Source organism: Triticum dicoccoides, chromosome 4A, assembly GCF_002162155.2.
Source record: "Triticum dicoccoides isolate Atlit2015 ecotype Zavitan chromosome 4A, WEW_v2.0, whole genome shotgun sequence".
Classification (NCBI taxonomy): Eukaryota; Viridiplantae; Streptophyta; class Magnoliopsida; order Poales; family Poaceae; genus Triticum; species Triticum dicoccoides.
The window spans coordinates 6,457,471-6,469,514 of NC_041386.1; the positions used below are offsets into that span (position 1 = coordinate 6,457,471).

The 12,044-nt window shown below is 43.4% G+C and overlaps 2 protein-coding genes and 1 non-coding gene across 3 annotated transcripts; 2 read left to right on the forward strand and 1 right to left on the reverse strand.

The window, feature by feature from the left end:
• Window positions 1-5: 5 nt before the first annotated feature.
• Window positions 6-6,434, forward strand: LOC119288553 (copper-transporting ATPase PAA2, chloroplastic-like; the record flags this gene model as incomplete). Its single annotated transcript, XM_037568153.1, has 17 exons — window positions 6-588; window positions 713-790; window positions 1,298-1,395; window positions 1,472-1,525; window positions 1,816-1,902; window positions 2,110-2,274; window positions 2,826-2,936; window positions 3,200-3,268; window positions 3,353-3,462; window positions 3,566-3,671; window positions 3,934-4,000; window positions 4,217-4,296; window positions 4,379-4,833; window positions 5,135-5,309; window positions 5,615-5,746; window positions 5,830-5,980; window positions 6,107-6,434. Coding segments are annotated over 17 exons (2,655 nt in total), but the record flags the coding sequence as incomplete, so codon positions are not given.
• A 448-nt stretch (window positions 6,435-6,882) lies between these two features.
• Window positions 6,883-7,078, forward strand: LOC119290097. Its single transcript, XR_005141702.1, has one exon. It is a non-coding gene; the product is annotated as a U2 spliceosomal RNA (small nuclear RNA).
• Window positions 7,079-7,393: 315 nt separating this feature from the next.
• Window positions 7,394-11,208, reverse strand: LOC119284555 (E3 ubiquitin-protein ligase SPL2-like). The gene is made up of 7 exons (XM_037563685.1): window positions 10,885-11,208; window positions 9,625-9,726; window positions 9,363-9,536; window positions 9,144-9,265; window positions 8,947-9,066; window positions 8,407-8,702; window positions 7,394-7,743 (listed from the first exon to the last, which is right to left on the reverse strand). The coding sequence occupies exons 1-6, from the start codon at window positions 11,206-11,208 to the stop codon at window positions 8,408-8,410; spliced, it is 1,137 nt and encodes a 378-aa protein (XP_037419582.1). The 3' UTR covers window positions 7,394-7,743; window position 8,407.
• Between the last annotated feature and the right edge of the window lie 836 nt (window positions 11,209-12,044).

A 12,044-nucleotide genomic window follows, 5' to 3' on the forward strand; every position in this document is an offset into this window, starting at 1 on the left:
AAATTCCCAGCGCCAGTCCTCTTCTCTTCGCGCGGCGCCTCCGCCTGCCGCGCAGCCGCCGCTCGGCTCCCTCCTCCCAGCAACGCCTCCGCCTCATCCCGCGCGAGCTACCAGCGGGCACGCCCCGTGCCGCGGCCGACCCCTCCGCCTCGACCGCCGTCGATGTGGCCCCCGCGGCGGAGGAGGGGGCCGGCGCGACCGTGCTGCTCGACGTCAGCGGCATGATGTGCGGCGGCTGCGCGGCGCGGGTGCGGTCGATCCTCGCCGCGGACGCGCGGGTGGAGAGCGCGGCGGTCAACCTCCTCGCCGAGTCGGCCGCCGTGCGGCTGCGGTCGCCGGCGCCGGGCGCCGGGGAGGAGCTGGCGGAGAGGCTGACGGCGTGCGGGTTCCCGTCCGCGGAGCGGCGAGGGGGCGCGACCGCGGGGGCAGCGGAGAGCGCGCTCAAGTGGAGGGAGATGGCCGCCCGGAAGTCGGAGCTCCTCACCCGGAGCCGTGGGCGCGTCGCCTTTGCGTGGACGCTCGTCGCGCTCTGCTGCGGCTCGCACGCGTCCCATCTCCTCCACTCGATCGGCATCCACATCGGCCATGGTGAGTTTAAATTATTATAAACCACTAGAGCGTGATCTCAAGCTGTGAACGGGAAAAAACCAAGTTCAATTGGCTGCATATTTTATTGTGTTCTTATTATATGACCGGGTTGTGCACGACGCAGGAACATTTTTGGATGTGTTGCATAACTCGTATGTGAAATGTGGCATCGCTGTGGTGGCGCTGTTTGGGCCTGGAAGAGGTATACTTGGCTCCAATATCATCTTCAAAATCTAATGCATCAGTTTACTTGTTGTTTACACGCTAAAATAAGTGTCGTGGTGTTAGTTTTATGTTTCCACATGGATACTGATTGGTACATGCATTACAACATATAAAATCAGTTCATAGGAATGATAGAAAACTCAGTATTCACCAGGTAGAGTGTCTGACGTATCGACACAAGATGTTTGAGCTTTGGCTCCACATTTAGTCATCGTTAGTACAATATTGGTTTTCGGTCCATGAGCTTTTGCTTGATATATGGCGGTCTCTTAAGAGACATTTGTTAAATTCCTCGTACGAAACAGAGACATAATGACAGAGTCAGAGGGATTGTGGATTCTTTATTCTAGAGTTAAGAAAATTGCATTTTAAGAACAAAATGCAAGTTGGAACTTAAACCGATTTCTAGCATGGTCTTGCACTGTGTTTTTCAGGTATTTTATTAATTCTTTCTCACTCTGTGTTAAATGTAACTCTTGCTCAGATATACTTTTCGATGGTCTAAGAGCGTTCAAGCAAGGCTCCCCCAACATGAATTCTCTTGTAGGATTCGGGTCTGCAGCTGCATTTGCTATTAGTGCAGTAAGTGAACTTATAGGGGATGGTTTTTTTAGACACACAAGAATACTGACAGTCTAACAGATTTTCTTGTATAAAGGTTTCCTTGCTGAACCCTGAATTGGCATGGAATTCAACCTTCTTCGATGAACCGGTGAGCAATCTTTCATGCATGAAAATAGCAAAGAAAAATATATTAATAAACTTGGAACTCCTATGTACTTGCTGCCACTGCTCTTGTGCCCTGGCACTGTATTATTGTCAATTAATAAAGTTGCTCTGCTTTTGAGTCTATTAACAAAATCAGTGTCAATGTCCAACATTTATTTGTTGGGCATATTTCTGTCGTCCACATTACTTCATTTGATTTGGCAGTTGATCAAACAACAGTTGAACTATGTTTTAAGAAAGTTTTGTTGAAGAAATTCATCTTGTAGCATGCAGGTCATGCTTCTTGGATTTGTACTTCTGGGACGATCTCTCGAGGAAAGTGCTAGGCTTAAGGCATCTAGCGATATGAATGAGCTCATTGTAAGTACATATCTACGCATTGTTTGAACACATACAACATTTCCTTTTTGCATTACTAGAAGCTAAAATAAGAAGGCTGATACTTTTATTAGTAAATCTGTATAAACTATTGAAAACATATTGATGGTTAGTGAAGTAACGTACACAATTTCTTGAACAATATAAGCAATATATTTACAACTCATTATGTCTCATATTATATGGCAGTCACTCTTGTCTCCTCAGTCGAGGCTAGTCGTTACGTCCTCAAGTGACGACCTTCCTTCAGATGGCATTTTGAATTCGGATGCAATAACAGTTGAAGTTCCTGTCAATGATGTCCGTGTTGGAGACTCAGTATTGGTTCTTCCAGGAGAAACTATCCCTGTAGATGTAAGGAGCCATGGTTTATTTTTTGTATTTTCTACTAGTATCTTACAATTATAGTGCAGTGATACAACATTTATGTGATTAAACATAAATGAAGTCTGAATCTGATGAGCCCCTGTATGGCCATTAAGGCATCTTACAAAGTAACATAAATGTGCTAAAAGACATTTGGAGGTGGCTCCTTTTTCTTTCCTGTATTAATTCTTCAGACTTCTAAGACACATACTTTGATGGGTATTGATTTGCTGACTTCAATGATGTTTCATGTATTGCTTACTCACATACTTTGATATCCTTACTATCTGTGAATTTCTATGCTATCTCTAACGAATTGTTTCGAGCAAAATTGTTACTCAATTAAAATATTTATTAGTATATATTTTAGGACGAGTCAAAATGTTTGAAGGGTGTTCTAGTTCCTTTTTTTTTTGCGAGGGAACTAATAGTCATTAATATAGACACGATTGTCATCATTCTGTTTCACCTTCTGTACTTCCTTGTGCTTTCATAGAATTCTGATAGATCTAATGGTCCACTGGCACCTATTCGTACAGGGAAATGTCACTGGAGGATCAAGTTTTGTGGATGAATCAATGCTTACTGGAGAATCCTTGCCGGTAGCAAAAGAAAAAGGATGCCCTGTATTTTCTGGAACTGTTAATTGGGTATGTTCATGCACATAATAATTTCTGCCAGAAAGCATGGTATTTTTTTCCCATTCTGATCTTCACTCCCACTACATTGTGTTAATCAATTGTGATTTTATTACAACATTGATGATCTGTGTGTTGTATATATGTCGCTCATAGTCAATGTAGAAGTTAATTGAGAATTGGGACTAAAATTTCAATAAGCTCTTCACCCATTCTTATTATGTCCTGGTTGATCTCTTAAATTTTGTCAAGTCCATTCATTTGACTTTCTACAGGATGGACCTTTAAGGATCAAAGCCACAACCACTGGACCGTCGTCAACAATTGCTAAGATAATCCGCATGGTAGGTATACACCGCATAACTATTTTATTATTTTATACTAAAAGGGGAATATGTTTGTAATTTATTCACACTGTCCCTGAACAGGTTGAGGATGCACAAGCACATGAAGCTCCTGTACAAAGGCTCGCGGATGCGATTGCAGGGCCATTTGTGTATACTGTTATGACATTGTCTGCAGCAACCTTTTCTTTCTGGTATGCTCTGCTGCTCCTTCTCTTTTCTTTCTCAGAGAAAAGCATACAAAAAACTGCCGCAGCTATATAATTATTGCTTTAAACTCTTTCTATGTATCCCAAGGTACTTATTGGGCACACACCTATTTCCGGAGGTCCTTCTAAATGATATTTCTGGTCCTGATGGGGACTCATTGCTTTTGAGCTTGAAGCTTGCTGTGGATGTACTAGTAAGTAACCATGCTATTGTTTTCCTAAAGCCCCGCCTTTCAAAATCATGGAACAATTTTACATAGCCAGACTACAGTAACTCACCGATCATTCTTCATATCTATTGTGGATCATTGCACATGCAAAACATCCTGAAATCTCAATGTTGTTGTCCTGTTTGGAGGTGGTTGACCATTGAGCAGCTGTTTCACGTAGCTTACTCTTAATAACTGCCTCTTTTAGTGCTTCTTTGCGATAATTTTTATAATTTTCACCCTGCAGGTTGTTTCCTGTCCGTGTGCACTTGGATTAGCTACGCCTACAGCTATCTTAATAGGAACTTCCATGGGTAACTTCTTTGTCCAAGTGTCTGTAATTTTTTTCTAAATGTTTGATGAAACAATGAATCATACAATTTACACTGCATGAATGCAATTTAAGGTTCATCTGCACTGATGCCATTGACTAAACATTCCTCAATTCAGTACTTGTTTGTAGCAACTCTTATCTTACTTGATGTCTTTTATGAGTTTACAACGCCATGTGACGTTTTATCTGAAACCAGGCGCTAAAAGAGGGCTACTTATTAGAGGAGGTGATGTTTTGGAGCGTTTGGCTGGGATAGATGCAATTGTTCTGGATAAGGTATATGACTTCATTTATAATCTTTCTCGGACCAGAATTTCTGTATCTGTTTTATAAATAGTGCCTATATTGTGATTCTTAGACAGGGACGCTTACGAAAGGAAAACCAGTTGTTACTTCTATTGCTTCTTTAGCATATGACGAGATGGAGATTCTTCGTCTTGCTGCTGCAGTGGAGAGAACAGCATTGCATCCTATTGCGAATGCTATAACGAAGGAGGCTGAACTGTGCAAACTGGATATTCCAACGACAAGTGGGCAGCTTACACAGCCTGGCTTTGGCTGTTTAGCTGAAGTAGATGGGCGTTTGGTTGCAGTGGGTAATTTGGACTGGGTCCACGATCGTTTTGAAACCAAGGCGTCACCGACTGAACTGAGTGATCTTGGAAAGCGTCTAGAGTTTGTGCCTTCTAGTGAAGCATCATGTTCGAATCAGTCAAAATCAATTGCTTATATTGGTCGTGAAGGAGAAGGAATAATAGGTGCTATTGCTATCTCAGATGTTCTGCGTGATGATGCAAAATCAACTGTGGACAGGTATTTACTGGAGACATCTTTTGCATTGTAAATGTATTTTCCATGTGATATTAGTGCAAATATAACTCTCCTAACTGCCAGGAACATGTTCAGAAGTTATCATGTTGCCCCACTTGTCAAAATGTGTTAAACTTGGAAACCCATTTGATCTCTAATGTTATAAAATGGTTTCATCTCGCCAGAACCTCAAATGTTGCGGATGCTACTTTTTTGTTGTCATGCAAGTGATGTGTCTCTTGCAGTCATATCCCCATAATTCAAGCAGTGTGTAACAGTCATTCCTTTTCTGGTTAATCTACAGGCTACAGCAGGAAGGAATTGCAACCTATATATTGTCAGGAGACAGGAAAGAGGCAGTGGAAGGCATTGGGGAAACTGTTGGAATCAGGAGTGAAAACAGAAGGTCATCCCTCACCCCACAGGAAAAGGCAGGCATTATATCAACTTTGCAAGGGGAGGGGCATAGAGTTGCCATGGTAATTTATTGTCGTGTTTTATCTTTGATCTACTGTCAACAGCACATCCGATTGTCAATTCTGCATGGGCTCCCCAAATTAGTTGTAGTGAAAATGTTCCATTCATCTACTTTGCCAAATGAGATATCCAAGTGTTATGCATAGCTAAAAGGTTAAAGCGCGAGAGAATTCATCCTTTGCAGATAATATGACAGAAGTTTCAACTTGGTGGTTAACAAGGCTGTTTTGTATTCTTTTTACTGAAAGCATGTTGTTTATCTGCATGAGCTGCTAACAACAATGGGTCATTACTTGCCGTTACACAGGTTGGCGATGGAATAAACGATGCACCATCTTTGGCAGCTGCTGATGTCGGAATAGCTATGCGGACTCACTCGAAAGAGAATGCCGCCTCTGATGCAGCTTCAGTGGTTCTATTAGGGAACAGGCTTTCGCAGGTATAGTTCTTCCAACACTGATTTGTAGGAGACTAATTCAAGTGGCATAGTGCATTGATCGATGAGAACAATCTCTGGCACAGGTTGTAGATGCCCTATCCCTGTCTAAAGCAACCATGGCAAAAGTGCACCAGAACTTGGCCTGGGCGGTGGCATACAACATAGTGGCCATCCCCGTCGCGGCTGGAGCGCTACTGCCTCAATTCGATTTCGCCATGACACCCTCTCTTTCAGGTAATGTTTATCTGGTGAAGACAGTTGCCATGGTTGTTTTACGTCTCCTCAGTCACATTTGTATAATACTCCCTCCGTCCCATAATGTAACATCTGGTGACATCTGGTGATGTGGGTGTGGTGCAGGAGGACTGATGGCCCTGAGCTCCATCTTTGTCGTCAGCAATTCTTTGCTCCTGCACCTGCATGGATCGTTTCAGAAGGCGGAAAGACCCGGACCGGATGACCTGAAGTCTAGACCGAAGTCTCAGATATTATAGGGTAGACACGATTATTTGCCGAGACACACGTTTGTACAGGATCATAGAGCGTGCCTCGACTGAACTGCTCCTAGTTTTGTACCACCGACCCAGCACATACGAGTCGATTCTTGCAACGGATGTTGTACAGCCCAACACATGCGTCCCTGATATGAACACACTGTTGGCAACACGTAACAAAAGATCATCGTCCATGCATTGCCTCGCCACCTTCTCGCCCGCCGCAAGGAACCAAAAAAATCTGCATTTTTTCTTTTTATTTTTATTCAACAAGAAAAAATAATGTCTCTAAAATAATAATAACTCATGCGTTTTTTCCGAAGAAAAATTATGTATGCGTGAAAACCCAAGAGAAGTTTTTTTTTTTTTTTTGAGAACTGAAAACGCAAGAGAAGTGTAGTTGACTAGTTGCACTGTCAGGCCATATTACGGGAATCAGCAGCCCATCTACACTCGGCCTTATATTCAACCACGGCCCAAGCAAACCGACGAGCGCCTCGCCTCCGAGAAAACGAACCGAGCGGAGAGCTTTGCTGTGCCTGTGCTAGCGCAGCGCTTTCGTTTAGTCCCACCTCGCGCAGCCAGAGCGCAAGGGAGGCGAAGGCGCGCTATATAAGCAGACCCAGGGCGACGGGGAGAAGCATACCTTTCTCGGCCTTTTGGCTAAGATCAAGTGTAGTATCTGTTCTTATCAGTTTAATATCTGATATGTGGGCCATGTGCCCACAACGATATTAAATTTATTTTTTATGGGGGAGGGCCCATCACAGCAGCTTGCTGCTGGGGTCCTCGCGTGTCGCCCAGGCGTTGCACTGCTGCCTGGGCCGGCGCACCCCTCCAGAGCATGTGGAAAATTTCTTCTTTCTGATTTGCTTTGGCTTTCTTCTTTAGAACAAATGAAAACTGAGCTGGGTTTCTCTCTATTAAACAGTAGAGCACTTTAACTGTACGCTAGTTTTACTGCCATGTTTAAGTGGGTTTACTTGTCCTCTTAAAAAAAAAAAAAACTAAATCCCTCTTTGCGAAAGCTGTTCAGACAATATGGAGAAAAGCTAAGTAAAGGTGGCCAATAGCTAGTGTTTTTGCCTAATAACAGCACCTGGCCTGGAGACTGAATGGAAATAAGAGTGAATACAAACAACCCAAGAAGGCGAAAATAAACTGACCAATGTTGCTTTTAAAAATCAAGCTAATACAAAAACCATGAAAGTAAACTTCGCGCACGCGTCCACTTACATCCCTAGGCGTATCCATGCAACACCAACAAAAAACTTGGCAAGTTCACGGGGTCATCTAAGATCATACATAATCCATATTCACAGGCTGAACTAGCAAGTACTGGTAACCTAGTTTCTGAGGGTTAGATAGCGCAGTCATATATTCACATACTTTCAGGGTAGCAGTAACCTAAGCTAGGAACAAAAAACGGAGAGCACCCAGGACAGGAGGATGGGCCGTTGGAGTCGCAACTCTGCCGGTGCTTGGGCCACATCAGCAAGGAGCCTGCGATAAGATTAAACAAGGTCAAATCTCTTTTCCAGAATTTCAGTGATACCTTGATTTAGTTAGGTACATTTCAAATGAGTGACAGTATATGTTAGCGCCTACGCCACTAGCTATTCTGATGTCGACGGTCTGCAAACAGTTTCTGCCAGTCAATGGAAACAAATTCAATTTTGAAAATCAGCACATGTCTACAGGCTCTCCACCAATTCTAGATAAGGACCAGATCAACAGTCACCTCACAAAGATTCAGTACTTTAGATGTCGAAAACCAGAAAAGAAATCAGTAAAGATTTCCAGTCGTGTTATAATTGAAATAACACGCCACAGCTACAACCAGGAAAGTATAGTGGGCACTAAGAATAAAGGCTTTCGATTACCTCAAGAGTCATAAACCCTAAAGCATGTATTGGATGTCAAAGGAAACAAATTCAGAAAGAAAGAGCACATGTCTACAGGCTCTCCAACCATCTAGATAAAGACCAATCAGGAGTTGTCTGACCAAAATCCAGTTGTTGGGTTGATAGAAAATTTACAGACAGAAAAGCAGAAGACATAGCTAGATATTTCCAATTGCTATAATCCAAGTAACATGCCACAGGTCAGAAAAAATATAGTGAGTTCGTGAGTCAACGCTCCAGAAGAATAAAGTTATTCAATTACCTTAAGAGTCGTAAACCCTGAGCATGTATTGGATGTCTTGCCTACACACAGGGCACAATGGTTCATCCATGAGTTCCACCCTTTTCGCGCAGTTGCAACAGCAGACAAGATGACCACAAGGAACAAAAGCTGCCCGCCTTCTTTTCCTTAAGCATATGACACATAGCTGCCCGTCACCCATTTCACCAGGCTCGTCGTCGCTGCCATTTTCTCCAGCATCATCTTCATTGTCAGCCTCGTGAAATCTTTCTTGAGCTTCTCTTGCCTCTCTGTGCCGTTTAACTCTCTCCCATAACCTGCATCATTACAAAAATCAAATTATCCGCAAAAACATGACTACAAAAAAGAAAATGGAACAGCTCCAAAAGAACCATATCAGGCTAATGTGAAGTATCTAGTTGTAATTATCCCCATAATAATCAAGGTTCAGTAAATAAAGCCTTTACCAATGGTGAAAACGCCACATTTGATAGTTCACAGTAAGAAATATTCACCCAAATATTTTGTTCACCACCCTGTTCCATAAGTTACAAATGGTACCTGTAAATGGCATGGCCTAGTAAGCCAACTGACACGGTTCCAAGAGCAACAGTAACCCAGAAGAAGAATCTAGCACGTGAGGACATCTCGGCTTCCATCTCACCCTTGGTCAGATCAGACCTGAATCAAGGCAAAGTGTTACAGAAAACCACGGAACCAATAAGAATATGAAACCTATGGCTAAATAGCATCCTTACAAGAAATATGGGAGCTCTGGGCACGAGCTGATCTCAACACTTCGATTCTTTAATCGACATAAGCCTATTGCTGTAATCTCCTTTCCGATAGGAAGAATCTTTTCCTCATCCAATAACGCAATCTGTCATATAAATAAGCAAATAGCTATAAAAAGAAATCCACAAGGTGATTACTGCCTAGGAAAACATCTGTTTCAGCACACAAGCACAATAGCTTACCGGATAGCCATTGCCAACAATAGTCTGAAACAATGTGTAAGAATTTTGCTCAACTGGGATAAGCTTGTGATACACAGTTGTAAGAGGTAATGACTGATGAACAGCCCCATCAAACTTCACATGTACCATTTCCCCTGATTTCTCGGAAGCAGGATCGACAAGACCAAACGAAACCTTTCAAAAGGAAGAGTACAGTAAAATTGGAGGTAAAAATGATTACGGAAACAGCAAGTGAATCAACTATCAAGTGTAGATAGCATACCCATCGAGATGATGTTATAATTTGCTCTTTCAATGATTTAAAAAAGAGAGCATGTAGGTCAAAAGTCCATCCAAAGATGCCTCTCCATTCGCCGAACAAGCACTACAAAAGTATATAGAAGATCACATTACACCAGTTAGACATCTCTACAAGGAGAGCATAGTGGATACACGACGGTGCGTTTAAAGAGCAATGCAAAACCATAAGAAAAGTTTGGGGCACACAAGTGCTATTTTACTTTTCACTCATAGGGATATATCATGATAACAAATAAAAGAAAATACATGGAAACTAGAAAACTTCAAGATCCAGACCCTTGTGTGAATAACAACTAAAATGTATCGAGGAGAAACGTCACACAATAGTCAAAGGCATTGGGATATTCTAGAACTTGCATCTAAATCAGCCACTGGCAGGAGTCAACACTTCATTCCAAGACACTGTTTATACAAAGACCCATAAGAAATTCAGCAGTCAGTGCACAATCTTATTGGATGGAGCTGCATTTAAGCAAAGCTCAAAAGTCTATCAAGTTCACTGACCCAGGATGCAGTTTCCTAAGTTCATTTCATACTTTAGAACAATTTCCTATCATCCAACGAGAATGATATCATGACGCCCTGTAGTCACTTGCTAACTTCAAACCTCCATATTGGTTGCATCACACCACATCCCATGCCACATTTCCTGAGCTTTTACAATGGTGCCCTCCTAGAGGCAAAAACCCACGAAAGCATAACAAGGTTACAGCCGCTTTGCAGCTTGAAGATCCTGTTAGCACCACTGGGTGTTGCAACGCTAATTAGATAGAGGTATGAAGTTAATCATTTAACTCCTGATGAAACAGAAGCTCAAACTGCAAGTGCTAATTCTCTACTTCTCCAAACTATCCTCTTGAGAAGGGAACCACAAGAGTTGATAAATTTTCCATCCTACTCCTAGAAATTACAAGGAAAGTATCCACAGGGTTAAAACGAAACAAAAAATTCACAGGCATCCCAATGTCCAAACTGCCTATATCTTGTGCTCAATCGAAACCTTAAAACAGTCACATATATCTTGGTCACCGATGAGAATTTAAGTACCACTTAAACCTAAGCTGTCTATCTTCTGCTTAATCGGAGCCTCAAAACATTGACTCGAGGGTTTACATAAGATTAAAATCGACATCCTTGCCCAAGCAGCCGCATAAAAAGCCCGCCCTAACACGTAACCCTTGCTCTTAGGGAGTCGACACGAGAGGGGAATCCGGAAACTCACCGTCTGGGTGTGCCTGGTGACGACGCAGTGCTCGCGGGAGCCAGGGGGGATGAGGAACGTGCCCCCGGGCGGGGAGCGGACGAGGCCCCGCACAACGGCGAGGCGCGACTCGCCGTCGCCGAGCCCCGCGAGGAGGGAGTAGCGGAGGTCGGGGATCGCGAGGGCCGGCGCCTCGGCGATGAGGCGGAGCGCCCCGGATGCGGCGAGGTACTTGGCCAGGGACGCGGCCGCGAGCGCCGCCGTGCCGAGGCCGAGCACCGCCCCGTCCAGCGCGGCCGCGACGCGAGCGAGCGCCTCGATCGTCTCCCGGTCCCGCGCTGACATGGTGGCCGCCGGCGTCTGTGCGTGCGGCGAGGGGGGACGAGTCGGGGTTGGGTACGGTCCGGGCCGGAGATAGCTACAGTACTTTTTTTTTCTTTTCTCTCCGGTGTTTTTCTTAACACAAGGCCTGGTATAAACTCTTCGAGACGACTCGGGTGGATTTGCCTCCTCCCAAATCAAAAGTTTTTTTTTTAGAACCCCCGATCAAAAGGTTGTGGAGTAGGATAAAGTACGAATTTGCATCACCCCTATTAAAAAATGATCTATCTGCGAATCAACTTGAGGTTGAGTTAGTTAGGTGGACAGTGATATCACCAATCCACCAGGTTCAAATCTTGATGCTCGCATTATTCCTGGATTTATTTCAGGATTTCCGGCGATCCGCTTTCAGTGGGAGGAGACGTTCCCGTCGATGACGAGACGCCTACGATGACTTCGTAAATCTCAAGATGACATGCCGGCTCAGTCTCTCGGAGGGTCGGCCTGACGCGCGATCCTGCGTCCACCCGTTTGTACAATATAAATAACAGAATTTTTAATAAATATATAGCCTCACGGAACATATTAAATTTACATGAACAAAACCATATATCAGTCAGTAATACAGGGGAATCTTTTCATATAATATTTGCTAAAGGCTAATATAACTAACCGGTATTATAGGACAGATAACAAGTAGCAGAAGAAACAAACATGCAATATGAGACATAAATTGTTATGGTAGTTTGTTATATATATGGTGCATTAATGAAAAATCATCACATGGCTTTTGGCTGAGGGCTCCTTCTATCTTTTGGAGAACAAGCCATGGAAGTGGAGCATCACTAATACCTTGCAAC